General features: G+C 42.3%; 1 protein-coding gene across 1 annotated transcript in view; it reads right to left on the bottom strand.

Moving 5' to 3' along the window:
- The window catches only part of kirrel3a (kirre like nephrin family adhesion molecule 3a), a 366,352-nt gene that overhangs the window by 67,340 nt on the left and 279,468 nt on the right, over positions 1-19,544 (bottom strand). The window contains exons 7-8 of the mRNA XM_060846727.1: positions 8,566-8,714; positions 7,598-7,725 (exon numbers count right to left, since the gene is read on the bottom strand). Coding sequence (XP_060702710.1) covers positions 7,598-7,725; positions 8,566-8,714 — 277 coding nt within the window. The remainder of the gene's footprint in view (positions 1-7,597; positions 7,726-8,565; positions 8,715-19,544) is intronic.

The raw sequence follows: 19,544 nt of genomic DNA, 5'->3' as shown, positions 1-19,544 counted from the left end.
GGGAGGAAACCGGAGCACCCGGAGGAAACCCATGCAGACAAGGGGAGAATGTGCAAACTCCACACAGACAGTTGCCCGAGGTGGGAGTTGAACCCAGGTCCCTAGTGCTGTGAGGCAGCAGTGCTAACCACTATGCCAATGTTACACCTTGCTTTTTTCCTACTGATGGTGCCAAACCTGCTGATTTTTGCCAGCATTTTCTGTTATTGTTTTAGATTTTCAGTACTCAGAATTCTTTATTTTATTTTACAAAATAACTTATTTGTGTGTGTGCAGCTTGCAGACCCACGATGGACTAATTATCACACAGAATTTTAACATTGTGTACCCAAAGCATATGATTTCCTGAAAGGTGAACAATCTTAAAGGCCAGGTAGCAACATTCTCCAACAATCAAAAAAGAAGCTTAACTATTTACTTAACTTTCACATGATGTGGGAGCTGGTGGACCCCATTGTGGTTCCCACTGACCATGTCTGTAGTGAATGTTGGTTGCTGGAAGAACTCCAGCTCAGAGTTGATGAGCTGGACTCTGAGCTTCAAACATTGTGACACATCAGGGATTGGGAGAGTTACCTGGATGCTGTATTTCAGGAGACAGTCACACTGCTTAGACTAATTAACCCGAATTCAGCCAGTGGTCAGGGACAGGAGGGTGTGGTTGTGAGTGAAGCAGGATGCTCAGCTACTTAGCTTGTCCAACTGGTTCAAGAATGGATGGAAATGGGGACTGCAGGGTGGATGAGCCGATTGACTGCAGCACTTGTGGAGCAGGGAGCCACTCAAGTGGGGGGGGAGGGAAGAGAAATGTTATAATTGGGGATAGTATAGTTGGAAGCAGAGACACTACTTTCTGTGACCAGGACCGTTAGTCCTGAAGGTTGTGCTGCCTGCCTGGTGCTGGGGTTTGGGATGTCTCATCTGAGCTGTAGAGGAACTGGAGTGGCAAGGTAAAGATCCAGTGGTCATGGCCATGACGTAGATAAAACTAGGGCAGATGTTCTGCTAAGGGAGCATGAACAACTAGGAGTTAAATTAAAAAGCAGAACCAAAAAAGTAAAAACCTCTGGATTACTACCTGAGCCATGAGCTAATTGGCTCAGGGTCAATAAGATTAAGCAGGTAAATACATGGCTCAAAGTTGGTGTGTGACAAAAGGGTTTGAATTCATGAGACATTGGCACCAGTACTGGGGAAGAAGGGACCTGCATCTGAATCGTACTGGGACCGGTCCTAATGAATCACATAACGAGGATTGTAGACAGGGCTTTAAACTAATAAAGGGTGAGAGGGTTCAGTTATAAGGAAAATTAGAGAACCCAAATTAAAGGAGGAGGTAAGAGTGCAGAACTCAGGAGAGGTTATTGAAATCTCCAGCACAGATACAAATAAGACAGTTTATGGAAAGGGTTAGCAATCAAACCTCAAGCACACTGGACGAATGAATGACAATGAAAAGATGGATGGTTAATGCAGGACTGAAGGTGTTATATCTGGATGCATGCAGTATAAGGAATAACATAAATGAGTTTGTGGCACAGAGTGAAATTGGCAGGTATGATGTGATGGGCATCACAGAGACGTGGCTGCAATGGGATCAGGATTGGATTTGAATTGAATTTATTGTCACATGTACCGAGGCACAATGAAAAGCTTTGTCTTGCAAGCAATTTAGGCAGATCACAGAGTTAAGTAGCATAGATAAGTAAATAATAGGTAAACAGTGGCAAAAACAAAAACACAGGTACAGGTGAATGTTAAGAGTTTGTGAGTCCATTCAGTATTCTAACACAGTAGGGTAGAAACTGTTTCAAAACCTGATTGTGCGTGTGTTCAGGTTTCTGCACTTTCTCCCCGATGGTAGCGATTGTCAAAAAACATTGCCAGGGTGGGATGGATCTTTGAGAATGTTGGCGGCCTTTCCTTGACAGTGAGCCTGGTAGATGGATTCTATAGATGGGAGGTTGGTCTTTGTGATTGTCCGGGCTGAGTACACGACTCTCTGTAACTATCTCCGATCTTGAATGGTACAGTTGCCATTCTAGGTAGTGGTTTATCCAGATAGAATGCTCTTGATGGTACACCTATAAAAGTTGGCAAGGGTGTTCGCCTCAAGGGTATACATTCTATCAAAAAGATAGGCAGGTGGGCAGAGGGTGTGAAGTTACCTTATTAGTAAGTAATGAAATTAAATCAATAGTAAGAAACGAAGTAGGGTCAGATGGTGTAGAATATGTGTGGGTAGAATTGAGGAACCGCAAAGGTAAAAGAACCATTGTTAGAGTTATGTATAGGCCTCCAAACAATAGTCAGGAGCTGGAGCACAAAATATACCAGGAGATAGAAAAGGTGTGTAGGAAAGTCAAAATTACTGTGATCGTGGGGGATTTCAATATGCAGGTGGACTGGGAAAATAAGGTTGGTAGTGGAGTGCAAGAAAACGAATTTGTGGAATGTGTATGACTTGGCTTTTTGGAGCGGCTTGTGATGGAGCCCATGAGGGAACAGGCAATACTGGATTTAGTGGTGTGCAATAAGGCAGGCTTGATAAGGGAGCTTAAGGTGAAAGGAGGGAGTGATCATAATATGATTGAGTTAATTCTGCAATTTAAGAGAGAGAAGATAGAATTAGAGGTAATGGTATTATAGCTGAATAAAGGCAACTAGTCATGAGGGAGGAGCTGGGTAGAATTGACTGGGAGAGGATCCTAGCAGGAAAGACAATGGGAAGAGTTTCTGGGAGTGATTCAGGAGACACAGCAGAATTCATTCTGAGGAAAAAGAAGCATGGTACAGGGAGGAGGCGGCAATCACGGCTGACTAGGGAAGTCTGGGATAGCATAAAAGCAAAAGAGAAAGCATATAATGTGGCCAAATACAGTGGGAAACCAGAGGATTGGGCAGCTTACAAAGATAAACAGAGGGCAACAAAAATAGAAGTAAGGACTAAATATGAGTATAGGCTAGCCAGTAATATAAAGGAAGACCTTGAGAGTTTCTTTAGATATATAAAGGGCAAAAGATAGGCAAAAGTGGACATTGCGCCACTTCAAAATGATGCTGGAGAGATAGTAGTGGGGAACAAGGAAATGGGTGAGGAACTGAATAATTACTTTGCGCCAGTCTTTACCATGGACGACACAAGTAATATCCCAAAGATTCATGCGAGTAAGGGAGCAGAGCTGAGTATGGTGGCCGTCACCATAGAGAAAGTGCTAGACAAGCTGAATGGCCTGAAGGTGGATAAATAACCTGGACCAGATGGACTGGACACCAGAGTTCTAAGGGAGATAGCTGAAGAGATAGTGGAGGCGTTAGTGGTGATCTTTGAGGAATTGTCAGAATCAGGAAGAGGACTGGAAAATTGCAAACTTGACGCCCCTTTAAAAAAGGAGTAAGACAAAATACAGAAAATTACAGACTGATCAGCCTAAATCCTGGAGTAAGATAAGGGCCCATGATATTTGAAGCAAGGTGCTGGCATGGATAGAAGTTTGGCTGTCTAACAGAAAACAGGGAGTGGGGATAAATGGATCCTTCTCAGGATGGCAGCCAGAGACAAGTGGTATTCGGCAAAGATCAGTGTTGGGACCACAACTTTTACTTCATGCTTTAACGATCGAGGTGAAGGAACCAAGAGCATTCTGGCTAAGTTTGTAGATGATACTAAGATAGGTAGATGGACAGGTAGCATTGAGGAGTTTGGGAGGCTGCAGAAGGATTGATAGATTAGGAGAGTGAGCAAAGAAGTGGCAGATGGAGTACAATGTGGGAAACTGTGACGTCATGCACTTTGGTCAGAAGAATACAGGCATGAACTGTTTTCTAAATTGGGAGAAAATTCAGAAGTCTGAAGTGCAAAGAGACTTGGGAGTTCTAGTCCAGGATTCTGTCATGGTAAACTTGTAGACTGAATCAGTATTTAGGAAGGCAAATGCAATGTTGACATTTAGTCATAGATGTACAGCATGGAAACAGACCCTTCAGTCCAACCTGTCCACGCTGACCAGATATCCCAACCCAATCTAGTCCCACCTGCCAGCACCCGGCCCATATCCCTCCAAACCGTTCCTATTCATATACCCATCCAAATGCCTCTTAAATGTTACAATTGTACCAGCCTCCACCACATCCTCTGGCAGCTCATTCCATACATGTACCATCCTCTGCAGGAAAAGATTTTGTCTATTTATTCTATCCATGCCTGTCATAATTTTGTAAACCTCTATAAGGTCACTCCGACACGCCAGGGAATACAACCCCAGCCTGTTCAGCCTCTCCCTATAGCTCAAATTCTCCAACTCTGGCAACATCCTTGTAAATCTTTTCTGAACCCTTTCAAGTTTCACAACATCTTTCCGATAGGAAGGAGACCAGAATTGCACACAATATTCCAACAGTGGCCTAACCAATGTCCTGAACAGCTGCAACATGACCTCCCAACTCCTGTACTCAATACTCTGACCAATAAAGAAAAGCATACCAAATGCCTTCTTCACTATCCTATCTACCTGCGACTTCACTTTCAAGGAGCTATGGACCTGCACTCCAAGGTCTCTTTGTTCAGCAAAAATCCCTAGGACCTTACCATTAAGTGTATAAGTCCTGCTAAGATTTTCTTTCCCAAAATGCAGCACCTCGCATTTATCTGAATTAAACTCCATCTGTCACTTCTCAGCCCATTGCCCCATCTGGTCCAGATCCTGTTGTAATCTGAGGTAACCCTCTTCGCTGTCTACTACACCTCCAATTTTGGTGTCATCTGCAAACTTACTAACTGTACCTCTTATGCTCGCATCCAAATCATTTATACAAATAACAAAAAGTAGAGAACCCAGCACCGATCCTTGTGGCACTCCACTGGTCCCAGGCTTCCAGTCTGAAAAACAACCCTCCACCACCACCCTCTGTCTTCTACCTTTGAGCCGGTTCTGTATCCAAATGGCTAATTCTCCCTATATTCCATGAGATCTAACCTTGCTAATCAGTCTCCCATGGGGAACCTTGTTGAACGCCTTACTGAAGTCCATATAGATCACATCTACTGCTCTGCCCTCATCAATCTTCTTTGTTACTTCTTCAAAAAACTCAATCAAGTTTGTGAGACATGATTTCCCATGCACAAAGCCATGTTGACTATTCCTAATCAGTCCTTGCCTTTCCAAATACATGTACATCCTGTCCCTCAGAAGTCCCTCCAACAACTTGCCCACCGCTGAGGTCAGGCTCACCGGTCTATAGTTCCCTGGCTTGTCTTTACTGCCCTTCTTAAACAGTGGTGCCACGTTTTCCAACCTCCAGTCTTCCTGCACCTCACCTGTGACTATCGATGATACAAATATCTCTGCAGGAAGCCCAGCAATCACTTCTCTAGCTTCCCAAAGAGTTCTAGGGTACACCTGATCAAGTCCTGGGGTTTTATCCACCTTTAACCGTTTCAAGACATCCAGCACTTCCTCCATAAAAGCAGCAATGTTCTTTGAGGCTTTATAAGGCTCTGGTCAGACCACATTTGGAGTATTGTGCGCAGTTTTGGGCTCCATATCTCAGCAAGGATGTGCTGGCCTTGGAATGTGTTGAGAGGAGGTTCACGAGAATGGTCCCAGGAATGAAAAGCTGAGGAACTCTTGAGGACCCTGGATCTATTCTCGATGGAGTTTAGAAGGATGAAGGGGGATAGAATTGAAGTATACAGAATACTGAATGGCCTGGATAGAGTGGATGTTGGGAAGATGCTTCCATTTGTAGGGAAGAATAGGACCTGAGGGCACAGCCTTAGAATAAAGGAAAGACCTTTCTAGAATGGACATAAAGAGAAGCTTCTTTAGCCAAGGAGTGTAAGACTGTTGACTATGTATTTGACCTGCAGATTAACTTGCTTGATAGTTCAAACAAGATAGGCCTCATCAGCATTCTCAAGCCCTGGCTCAACTGAATTGCCTAGCATTCGTGTCCTACTCTGTTCTCATTTTGAACAACATCTCTTTCAATTCCATTCATTTCTTCCAAATTATAGGTGTTGCAAGAAACAGTCATTGGCCACAGTTATGCCCTGCCTTTGTGTGCGATACATGAAACACAGGAGAAAGTGAGGACTGCAGATGCTGGAGATCAGAGCTGGAAAAGCACAGTCAGGCAGGCAGCATCTGAGGAGCAAGAGAGTCGACGTTTTGAGCATGAATAGCTTCTGTTCAAAACATCGACTATCCTGCTCCTCAGATGCTGTTTGACTGGCTGTGCTTTTCCAGCACCACACGTTTTGATACATGCAACATTCCTTTTCCGAACACTGTTCAAGAAGCCACATTATTAAAAATGGTCTAATAATCAATCATTCATCAGGGAGTGATTAATTGATTGGGTCAGGTTATTTAAAACAATAAAACATATTACAGGTTGCAAAGTGGACATTGCAATAAAGTGTCCCAATTTCTGTGTGTGCAGTTTGCAGATCCACAGCAGATAACCTACCAGGCAAATTCACAACACTGTATATATGCACAGAGCACACAGCCTATATTTGATTTACCCAGTGTAAAGGAGACCCTATTGTGAGCTGTGAATACAAAGAACGAACAGGGAAGAAGTACAGTAAGGAGTTTTTGGGGCTTTGAACATCTTGCTACATCTACTTCTACTAATGGTGCAGTAGGTGTAACCTTTGGGGTTCTGGGAATGGACAAGGCTATCACAGAAGGAATGATCACTATGGGATACCGACTCAAGCCTGGATGGAAATATGTGTTTGGTGATTGCATTAAACTAAAGATGGTTGAAATGGCAGAAGATGATCCACTCAATGATGAAGTTGAAGCATTGAAAGGTGAGGTCAAAGGAAACTCTTATCATGTTTCTGGAAGGAAAGTGCAGCTGTGAAAAATTGTCATTAGAACAAGTGCAATGGAGATGGAGAAATCAGGAGAATAGGATGGAGTCCTTATGGGAAGCAGAGTGTGTGGAAGTCTAGTTAAGGTAGCTGTGGGAGTCAGTGAGTTTGGATTGAATATTACTGAATACCTATCCAAGAACACAGAGAAATCAAGGAAGGGAAGAGATGAATTAGAGGTGGACTGTGTGAAAGTCAGAGGAGTGTTGAAATTGAAAACAAAGTTAATAAATTTTACCAGTTCTGGGCAGGAGTAGGGTATAGCATTTCATAAAAGAGATATGCATAGCTGAATAGGATTGGAAAAAGGAATGCTGCATGTATCCCAAACAGAGGCAGGGCATAACTGTGGCCCATGTGATTGCTGTTGCACCATCTGTAATTTTGAGGAAGTGAATAGAATTAGAAGAGATGTTTTCAAAATGAAAACAGTAGACTACAAAACCAGGCGTCAAGGTTTAATCAGGACTTCAGAATAAAGATTTCAATCACAAATATCCAACTTAAAAGAAAAAAATGGTGAAAGAATGTCCACAAAGAATGAGTGAGAGGAATGAATTTCTCACAATTGTCCTATCGCAGAGAGCCCCTGGTTTCACCGGATTAAGGGGAAGTTTGTATTGCAAGCGGCTGAGATGCAGAATACATCAACAGGTCAACCAGGCACTGTGATGTTACCATGTACTGGCTAGTATCAATCCTTATACTCACCACCCCAGAGCCTCGTTTCATCCATACAATAGTGAGAGATGGATTTCCAGTCCAGGCACAGTTAAAGATAGCACTTGAACCCAGGTCCACAGAAAGAGACTGAGGCTCAGATGTCAGCCGGGGACCAACTGCACAGGGAAAATGGAGAGGAAAGATGAGTGGAAATGAAACATGTTCAGTTAAGCTTGAGCAGCATCCCAAAAACAACTTGGTATTCATATCATTTTTAATGCAGTAACATATCATCCCAAAGTACAGTTAAGATAAAATTTGACTGAAACACAAGAGGAGATATGACCCAGTTTCTTTAAAACCCAGTTATCTTTAATTTCAATTCAAAACTGCATTAAAGCAATTTGCTTGGAGTCTGTTCAAGAGGAACCTTCCTCTCCATGGTGGGAGTTGAGAATGGTTCTGTCTGGTGGTTGCAAATTGCAATTTGTGCTTTTGATGGTTTCCCATCACAACCACAGTGCTCCATGCCAAACCACTGGCAATGGCTCAATAGTGTGATGTTACAATGAGTGTGACGTGTACACATAATGCCCAGATATCAAGGAGCTAGTGTCTCATCAAATATCTTCTAGTTTGGCAGACAGTGGTGCAATGGTAATCACACTGGACTAGTAACGCAGAACCCCAGGCCTTAGCCCACTATGGCAAATAGAGAAATTTGAATTCCGTCAAAATCTGGACAAATGACTGGTGACTATCTAATCATCTTTGATAGTCATAAAAAAAAAACAGGTGGTACTTTAGGAAGAAAATCTGCCATTTTTAACTGCTGGTCGACATGTAACTCCAGATATACAATAAGGTGGTTGACTCTTAACTGCCTCTTGGGCATTAAGTATCGGCAAAAATGATGGTCTAACTGGCAGCACCCACATCAATCAACAAGGCAAACTGGGAAATGGCTGAGAGTTGGGAGACTGGGGAATGACAAGCACAGGTTAAACATTCCTTACAATACACGTCGACAGTTCGGCTGATGTTTGTACTCCCCAATGGGTTAGACACAGCGCAAGATACAGGCTCCGTGAAGAAGGTGTAGTCCACAATTGTCTCATACGTCTCACCCAAAACTCCTCTCAGCAACTGACCACCCTTGGCCCATCTGAAACACAACAAATTTCAACATCACCAAGTGACTGAACAAACCTGAAGCATTATGAAATATCTCATATTATTGTTACACTTCCATTAAAGCAGTAGCCCGCACTAGAATAACATGACATTTCCAGCTCCCTCACTGTAACAGCCTGATATAACATGTGACCTCACTGTTACACCCTAATAGACTCCAGTCTGTCATTGCAGTACTCTCTGTTACTGATCTCTTTTATAGACCTGAATATTGTAATTGTAAAATTGAAAAAAAAAGAGGGTGGTGATTCTGTGGAATGCATCTGCAGAGGACAATGGGGGTCAAGTCATTGAGTGTACTTAAGACAGAGAGATAGGCTCTTGATTGGTAAGGGTATCAAGGAATATGGGAGAAGACAGGTGATTGAGTTTGAGAAATGTGTCAGCCATGATCAAATGGTTGAGAAGACCAGAGTGGCCAAATAGCCTAATTCTGCTCCTCTATCTTATGGTCACCAATGTAACACACTCTGTCATACCCCTCACTGTAACGTCTGTCACATGTCCCACTGTAACACTCTGTCACATCCCTCACTATAACACTCTGTCACATCCCTCACTATAACACTGTCACACCTGTCACTGTAACACTCCCTGTCACACACCTCACTGTAACATTCTATGCCACGCTTCTTGCTGTTACATTCTGCCACATCCCTCATGATAACAATCTGTCACATCTATAACTGTAACAGTCCCTGTCACACCCCTCATTGTAACACCCTCTGTCACATCCATCACTGTGACACTCCCTTTCACATCCTCTTGATAACACACTGTCACACCCATCAGTGTAACACTCCCTGTCACACGCTTTGCTGTCACACTCCTAACTTTCTGAGTTTATGACCACTTAATTACAGTCTCTGTATTTTTGATGTGAATAAAATTGATTTTGGAGGACAGAGAGTTCAGAATATCCACAATTATTTTGGCTGACAAATTAATATGAACTGAGTATACCGGTATAATATGATGAATATGTTGTGCTGAGGATAATTTAGGGCAGGTGATGGATGGGTGTTGTCTTGCAGCTCCTGAAATGGACTCATGCAGTTTGAGACAGCTCAGGAAGTTTCAAACAGTATTCTGTTGAAGAATTGCCACCCTTAATGAAGTGTTGCTTTGCAGCAGTTACAGTGTGTTACCGTTCTTGTTGTGTAGATCAAGAGACTTTGAGAGACAGTCATGAGGATCTGATCATCCTTCATGGGACTGATATTTCAGAATGTTCCCAGGCTCAGTATTCCAGGCAAATAATCCTTATCACGCTGCTGTCTGAATTGATCGGTCAGGCCCTGAGGCACTCGGGAGGCTTTAATGTGTTCATCCACGTCACAAGATCACATCTCTGTCCATGTCAGCACCTTCTTAGAGATGTTTGAAGCAATTGACAGGGTCACTAATCCTGCTGGGCTCTCCTGATATCTTCAGGAGTGAAAGATTAATCTGAACTCTGCTCTAAGCAAAAGCAGGATGGGATGATTGGGACATTGAAGAAAATGTTCCTTTTCTTCCATTTTCTGTGAGCCCTTTTGCTTGAAAAATTCAAAAGGTGTGGAAATGGTTGGAAAATAGTCACCTGAGTGAGCAGTGGTGGGATAGTTTGAGACCAGTGATCATTTGATGCAATCTCTCTTAATTTGTTCAACCAAAGCTGGAGACTCAATTTGTGACATACTCCATACTGAGCCCATGACACAGATACTGGAAATGGACGTCTGCAATAAGCAGGAGCAGCTGGAGAGTCAGTGAAGGGATGTGTTTTTCGGGTGTTTGTTTTACACAATTGAAAATCTATTCATAAACTATATAAATAGCTGAGCAGAAGAGGAATTAGGAGGGTCACAGTTCAAGGTTTTCAGCATTGATGACAGAATAGCACAGATGGAGGCCATTCAGACTGTCATGTCTGTACTGGCTATCTGAAGGAGCAAATCGCTTAATTTCAAATCGTTGAATATTCGTTGTAAATTTGAACATCAAAAAGGTGGAAGTAAAGGATGTTTCATGCAAATCTGAATCTCCTACCCTACCCCTACCTCTACCAAAATAGGTGTATTTGGGTTGGGTAAAAGTTAGTCCTCTGTTAGTCCCCATCTCTCTCTCTCTCTCTCTCTCTCTCTCTTTCACTTTCTCTCAAATTCACACATGACCGTGAGCAGAGGGAGTATGGATAACCAAACCAAACCACTTGCAGTTAGTTACATTTTTCATCCAGGTTATGTGCTTCAACTCCAATAAATACCACCTTAAACCCATTTTGACCAGGATTTGGGGGCCTCACAAAACTCAGCGGGTAAAATATATCAAGACAAATGAACAAGGAGCAGGAGTGGGCCATTGAACCTCTCAAGTCTACTCTGCCATTCAATATGATCATGACTGATTGTAACTTCGAACCCACATTCGCAGCAACCCTGATAATCTTTCAAAATTACCAGAAGTCACCATTCATAATGTGAGTGTATTTATCACACAGATTGTGGAGCAGGAGTTTCATCCTGATCTTACTTGACTCTAATTTCTTAATCAATGACTCTACACAGTGTACCCCTCTCTCCAACTATCTGCCCATCAATACTTGATCTGCAATCTTTCCCTGACACTCCATCATGTGGTTTTCTGGATGGACCACATCACAATCCTTCTCTGCCGCTTTGTGCTAGCTCCTGGCTGTACAATATTGATTGCCTGGCTAACATGCATAACCACTGGGGAGAAACAAGGAGTCACCAGCTTTTTCAAGCTTTCCTAACTGGAATTCCCCCTTTCCCCATGATTCAAACAGATTTAGTTTTATATTTTAAAAATATTGAGAGCATGCATTCATACTGCTAGAGGGATCTTGTATCTAAGAGCAAGATACTAAATTTAAAAAGTGGCTACACCAGCAAATACAGCATCTTTAATGTAATTCAGCACCCAAAGATGCTTCACTGGAGCATTATAAAACCACATTTGACACTGGTATGATATGATTTTCTGTATGTTAGTCTACAGTGCATATACTACAAGATTCAGCTTCTTATTGGGATAGATTTCTTGAAGTTTATTAACAACTAATTACGGACAAAAATACGAATCTTATCTTTACACATACAATCCGGGTGCTGTACTTAGTTATATTACTATTACATTATACACATAGTTGACTGGCTGCTGTTAACTGACTAAATAACTCTATAGAGGATAAGATGGAGTACGATTCTAATAGAGTCATGTAGAGTGATGTTATCTAGCTGTCCAAAAGGTGTAGCACCTTTCTGAGATCTGTGTAGTAGAACAAAACAACAATGAACATAGGGAAAGTTTGGAGCAGGTGACCAAGAAGGAACATCCTCAACATGAGTGGATCAGGGAGCATGTTAGGGTCAAGACAGTGGAAAGCAAAGTATTTGGTGAAGTATTTGAAATAAGGGATGTACAAGATGTGAAAGCAGGAAGAAAGCTGAGATCTCAGTAGGGTTGGAGATTAGAGAGGTAGGGAGGGGAAAAGGCCCTAGAAGAATTTGAAGACCAGACTTAAGAAGACACAAGGTAGAATTTCAGTTCTAGGATTGATTGATTTGGATGTCATGGATACGTCAGTATGCAAATTGTAGGGGATCGCAGCAAGCTGGGAGACTGGAATTGATGTGATCCATGACCAGCCTTCTGAAACACTTCATGAATGTTGAGGTCAGAGCCATTGGGCAGTAATCATTAAGGCATATTGCATGTGCTTTCTTAGGTATGGGGATGAAGGTGGTCTTCTTGAAGCAGGTGGGGACTTCAGTTTGCAGCAGGGAGAGGTTGACGATTTCGGTGAAAACCTACACCAGTTGGCCTGCACAGCAGGTATTCGGTCAGGCCTGTCGCTTTCCTTGGGTTGACTCCCAGGAAGACTGATCTGACATCTGCAGCAGTGACCAAGGGAACAGGAGATCTCTCCTGATGCTGAAATTAAGTTCTAGATGGATTTCTAACTCATTGGAATACATTTTCTGAGCATATTCTTGCAACAACTTAGGCTCCTATTCCCTGGTGCCAGTCAGGAAACTTGGTCACAGTTTTCCAAGTGAAGAACTGCTCTTTCTTTAAGTGTGATTATGACGACTGGTTGAATAGTGTTCTTAGCAGAACTATAAAAATGCTGCCCATATTCTAACTTGCCCCAAATAGAGTCCAAAAAGTGCTGACTGACTTATGTTCGCTGCTGATCTAAAAACACCTTGATCTTTGTTCTCAAACTTGGTGTCACAAAGATCTAATTTAGTTCTGACTTTAGCCATGTTAATGAATATCTCAGTGTTATATTTTGTCATTTCTCATCATTGAAATGATGTGCCCAGCTCTAGGCACCCTGGCAACAGTGGTAATGGTGTCTGCTATGAACATAACTTTCCAATGATTTATATATGATTTTTAGAAACAAGTGCATCCAAGAAACAGGACAATTTAAATGATTGAGGAATAGATTCTAACAACTGGACAAAGAACAAGAAGCAATCTCCAACTTTTTCAGTTACCTCCATGTTGGGTGAGGTGAACTGGCAAAGTCAGATCTCACTAAGAATTTCTGAGTGTCTCCCTGGATGGTTGCATCATGCTACACTATAATTACTGTCCTCCCCCTTTTTCAGACAACTCCTCCACCTTTTGTGTCTGCCACAGTTTCTATCAGATCCAACCAATGCCTTTTCCTTTCCCTCCTTTTTGACTGTATGCTAGGCTGACACTGAGTTATAGAGTTAGCTGAAACCATTTTTTCATGTTTTTATTGAACAATGAATGAAAATGCAGAATCTTTGCTGCAATGAAAGACAGTAGGACATTTATAGACACTCATTTGAACAATTAATTTTGGCAATGATTCAACTTGCCATTCCAATTTGAAACTGTCAAGCTGGAGGCCAACCAAGTCATTCCCAGAGCCCCACTGCGGGAATTCCTTAATGTGGTGTTGTAGGCCCAATCACTTTAGATTACTTACAGTGTGGAAACAGGCCCTTCGGCCCAACAAGTCCACACCGACCCGCCGAAGCGCAACCCACCCATACCCCTACATTTACCCCTACCTAACACTACGGGCAATTTAGCATGGCCAATTCACCTGACCCGCACATCTTTGGACTGTGGGAGGAAACCGGAGCACCCGGAGGAAACCCACGCAGACACGGGGAGAACGTGCAAACTCCACACAGTTGAACCCGGGTCTCAGGCGCTGTGAGGCAGCAGTGCTAACCACTGTGCCACCGTGCCGCTACATCATCAATGACCTCCTCTCCATCAGAGTGGGGATGTTTGCTAGTTATTGCATTCAGTTTAAAGTATTTTCAATTCTTAAGAAAGTGAAGCAATCTATCCCCACAGTTATTAAGAAAAGACAACATCTGGGTTTGAAGTGATAAGTGACAAGTAACATTCTCACTACGTAAGTACCCAACAATGCTCATTTCTAACAAGAGAGAATCTAACCATCTCCCTTTGACGTTCTATGACATTCCCATTGTTCAATCTTGTGCTGTCAACATCCTGAGTGTTCATTCATCATAAAATGACTGGACGAGCCATCTCAATACTATGGCTGCAAGAGCTGGTCAGAGGCTGGGAATTCTGTCTTCTCCCAACTCCACACAATTTATGCACCATTTGCAAGACACAAGATTAGAGTATGATGGAACACCTTGCACACCATCAACTTGCCTGGATGATTGCCAAGCCAACAATGTTCAGAAAGCTTGATGCCATCCAGGGCACAACAGGTCACTTGACTAGCACACCATTCTTTTGGTAAATATTCACTCCTTCCACCACTGGCACACAGTGGCAAAAATGGATACCATCTAAAGATGCACTGCAACAACTCATTGAAGCTCTTTCAAAAGCACCTTCCCACTTGTGATCTCTACAACCTCGAAGAACAGGAGCAGCAGATGCACGAAGGTACTACCACTGGCAAACTTCCCTCCAATCCATACACCCTACTGACTATATGTTGCTAGCTCAAGACTTGAAACTCCTTCCTAACAAAAAAGTGCCGTGAGTGCAGATAACCCCTCTTCCACTAGCCCACAATGTTCAAGGTTACCATTCATCACTACATTTTCAAAGGATGGACAGTGACTGTTCATCGCATTGTGACATTTAGAGATTGTGTATTGATAAAAAAAATTATTTTAAAATACTTCTTTTTGGTACTAAGCTGAATCATTGTTGGTGATTCCACTTGCAGCAAAATCCCAGCAATGACTACTGACCAGAAACTGAACTTGGCAAGCTCATAAAAAACAATGGCTCAAAGAACAGGTCAGAGGCTTGGAGTACTGCAGTGTGTAACTCACCACTTGACTCCCCAAAACCTGCCCACTATCTACAAGGTACAAGTTGGAAGTGTGAGATAGTATTTCCCACTTTCCCAGATGCATGCAGCTTCAATAACACTCCAGAAACTCGACCCCTTTGGTACTCGCATCATTGGTTCCACGTTCACAAATATTCACTCCTTCCATCATCAAAGCACAGTAGAAACTAGTGGCACTTTTTATAAAATCCATGGCAATAATTCATTCAGCATCTTGTAAACTGTGACCTCCACCATCGAGAAGGATAAGGGCAGCACCACCACTTGCATGTTCTGCTCCGAGCCACTCACCATCCTGACTTGAAAATACATTACCGTTTCTTCACTATTTTTCTATACAGCACAGTGAATGCACCGATTCCTCAAGAACTGCAGCGGTTCAAGAAGACAGCTTACCATCACCTTCATCTGGGCAACAAGGGATAGGCAATAAATGCTGGCCCAAACAAAAATAGTTATGTTCTGTAAACAAGTGGATAAAGCAGAGCAATTCAATTTCTTTCTTTTTCAATTTCAATGATACCAGCTGTAAGTGACAGCTTTCTTACCACTATATCTGAAGGTTATGGATACAAGTCCGACTTATCATGCGTGCTGCATCATTGGAAGTGCTATCTTTTAGGTGAGGTATTAAATAGAGAACCCCTCTGCCTCTCAGAATGGATGTAAAATAACCCCTGATGCTGATCAAATACCGAGGGCTCCAAAGCACCAGAAGTCTGGGAGTATAGAATGCGCAAGGAAACTTAAAAAGGAAATTAAAAAGGAGGCATGAAAGAATAATGGTAGGTAATTTCAGAAAATTCTAATGTACTTTTACAAGTACATGAAGGATAAAAGGCTAACTTGAGAAAGGGTAGTGCCTATTAAGGAACACAATGGCAGTATGTGCATGGAGTTCGAAGACATCGGTAGGGTTCTAAAAGAATCAGCGTTCACTAGTGAGAGGGACAACATGGATATAGAAATCAAGGAAAAGTAACATACTTAAAGTAATTAGCATGCACAGCAGGTTCTGAGTGGTCTGGCAAAATTAAAAGTAGATGAGTATCCAAGGCTGGGTGAAATGTACTTTAGGTTGGCACATGAGGCAAGGAAGGGAAGAACAGGGTGCTGGCAATTTTGTTTCAATTCCTCACTGGTCACAGAAGAGATGCCAGAGGACTGGAGGAGAGCCAATGTGGTATTGCTATTCAAGAAGGAAGCAAAGCATTAACCTTGAAACTATAGACCAGTAAATCTGACCTCAAAAGTAAGGAAACTATTGGAAGCAATTCTGAGAGGAAGAATTAATCTACACTTGGAGAGGCAGAGATTAATCAAGGACAATTGGATTTTGTTAAGGGGAGGTTATATCTGACCAACTTGAATGAATTTTTTGGAAGAGGTAACCAGGTATGTAGATGAGGGCAATGCTTTTGAGGTAGTCTACTTGGACTTCAAAAAGGCATTTTATAATGTCCTGCATGAGAGACTGATAGTAACAGTAAGAGTTTATGGGATCTAAGGAAGTTTAACAAATTGGATCCACAATTTGCTGAGTGGCAGGACGTGGAGGGCGATGGTTTATTTAATTGTTTAATAGTAATAGAAACAGGAGTAGATCATTTGGCCCATCGAGCCTGCTCTGCCATTCATTAAGATCTTGGTTGATCTATTCATCTTCTCAGCTCCTCCTACCAACATTATTCCCATAACCCATAATTCCCCTACCATGCAAAAAAACCATCTAACTGTGTCTTGAATATATTTAATGAAGCTGCCTCAATTGCTTCCTTGGGCAGAGAATTCCATAGATTCACCACGTCCTGGGAAAAGCAGTTTCTCCTCATCTCTGTCCTAAATCTACTCCCCCTAATCTTGAGGCCATGTCCCCGAGTCCTAGTCTCACCCACCAGCGGAAACAACTTGCCTGCCTCTATCTTATCTATGCCTTTCATAATTTTATTTGTTTCTATGAGATCCCTCTCATTCTTCTAAATTCTAGCGAGTACAATCCTAGGCAGCTCAACTTCTCTTTATAGGATAACCCCCTCACCTCCAGAATTAACCTGGTGAGCCTCCTCTGCACCGCCTCGAAAGCCAGTACAGTGCGGCCTCACCAACATTTGTACAGTTGCAGCAGAACCACCCTGCTCTTAAATTCAGTCCTCCCAGCAATGAAAGCCAATATTCCATTTGCCTTCCTGAATACCTGTTGCACCTGCAAATCAACCTTTAGTGATTCATGTACAAATACTCCTAAGTCCCTCTGCACAAAAGCATGTTGCAATCTTTCACCATTTAAATAATGTTCTGACCTATTACTTTTACTTCCAAAGTGGATATTCTGTCATTTACCAACGTTGTATTCCATCTGCCAGACTCTTGCCCACTCACTTAACTTACCTAAATTTCTCTGCACAGTTTGCCTTTCCACTCAATTTAGTGTCATTAGCAAGCTTGCATACATTACACTCAGTCTCCTCTTGCAAATTGTTTATATATATATTATGTATACATATCATGAACAGTTGCTGTCCCAACATCGACCCCTGCAGCACCCCGTTCACCACTGATCTTCAACTAGAGAAACACCCATTTATCCCAATTCTCTGCTTTCTATTGGTTAACCCATCCTCTATCCAAGCTAGTAAGTGCACCAAAACTCCATGCATTCCTACCTTATAGATGAGTTTATGATGTGGCACCTGATCAAACACCTTCTGGAAATCCAGGTAGGTAACATCCATCTGTTCTCCTCCATCCACCACGTTTGTTACGTCCTCAAATAACTCCAATAATTTTGTCAAACATGACCTTTCCTTTCTGAATCCATGCTGTGTCTGCCTGATGGAACCCCTTCTATCCAGATGTCTCACTATTTCTTCTTTAATGATAGCTTCCAGCATTTTCCTGACTACATATGTTAAGCTAACTGGCCTATAGTTACCTGCCTTTTTCCTATATCCTTTTTTAAACAGCAGCGTGACATTTGCTGTTTTCCAGCCTGTTGGGACCTGCGAGGAGTCCAGTGAATTTTGGACAATTACCAAGAATGTATTGACTATAACTTCCGCTATTTCTTTCAGCACCCTGGGATGCATTCCATCAGGACCTGGGGACTTATCTACCTTTAGACCTCGAGATTGCTCAACACTACCTCTTTAGTGATAATCATTGAATTGAGATCCTCATCTCCCATTGTATTCTTAACATCATGTTTTGGCATGTCAGACACATCTTCCACTGTGAAGACGGACACAAAATTGTTATTCAAGGCCTCGGCTCTTTCAGCATTGCCCGATATTAATTCCCCTTTCTCATCCTGCAAGGGACCTATTCAACTTTAGCCACCTTTTTCATTTTAGATATTTATACAAGGGTCCCATTGGTGTAAGTGTTGGGGCCCTTGCTGCTTCTGATTTATATGAACAATTCAAATTTGAATATGGGAGGATTGATCAGTAAGTTCTTGGATGGTATGAAAATTGGTGGTGTGGTAAATAGTGAGGAGGATAACCTTAGATCATAGAAGGACAGAGATGGGCTGATCAGATGGATTAATTAGTGGCAAATGGAATTCAACCCAGATAGGTGGGCAGGACAAATGAGGCAAAGGAATACATGATGAATAGTAGGACTCTAGGAAGCATGGAGGAACCAAAGTGGAGGGACAAGTGGATAAAGTAGTTAGAAAGGCACATGGTATACTTGCCTTTATTAGCCTTAGCATAGAGTTTAAGAGCCGAAAGATGATGCTGGAACTGTATAAAAAGTCGATTAGGCCACAGCTGGAGTATTGTGTACGTTCTAGAATCCACATTGTTGGAGTGATTTAATTGCACTAGAGAGGGTGCAGACGAGATTTACCAGGATCATGCCTGGGCTGGAGAATTTTAGTTATGAAGAGAAATTGGATAGTCTGGGGTTGTTTCCCTGGAGCAGAGGAGATATAGCCGAGATATAGTTATGAGGTTAGTAGACAGGAATAAATTTTTCCCCTGTGGAGGGATCAATTGATTTCAGGTAAAGGGTAAAATGTTTAGAGGGGATATGAGGAAATATTTTTCTTCCAAGGGGAGGTGGGAATCTAGAACTCATGCCTACAAGGGTGGTAGTGACGGAAGCCCTCATAACATTTAAAAAGTACGTAGATGTTCCCTTGTGACACCAAGGCACACAAGGCGATGGGCCAAGTGCTGGAAAATGGGATTAGAATAATTAGGTCAGTGCAGACTCAATGGGCCAAAGGACCTTTTGTGTGCTGGAGACATCTGTGACTTATGAGCAGTTGACAAAACCCTTGTATCCAGGCCAATCATCATCACTTGACCAACTTCAAGAAAATATTTCTGGTGAAAGGTCAAGACCTAAAAGGATGGGCTAAACTTTTCCAACTTTGAAAACACTGGTGAGGCTGTGACCTTGACCAAGTTCCTAAAACTGCTCACTGCACATGGCGCCTACCAGCTG

Source organism: Hemiscyllium ocellatum, chromosome 29, assembly GCF_020745735.1.
Source record: "Hemiscyllium ocellatum isolate sHemOce1 chromosome 29, sHemOce1.pat.X.cur, whole genome shotgun sequence".
NCBI classification, from domain to species: Eukaryota; Metazoa; Chordata; class Chondrichthyes; order Orectolobiformes; family Hemiscylliidae; genus Hemiscyllium; species Hemiscyllium ocellatum.
This window is presented reverse-complemented; position numbering and strand designations above follow the sequence as displayed.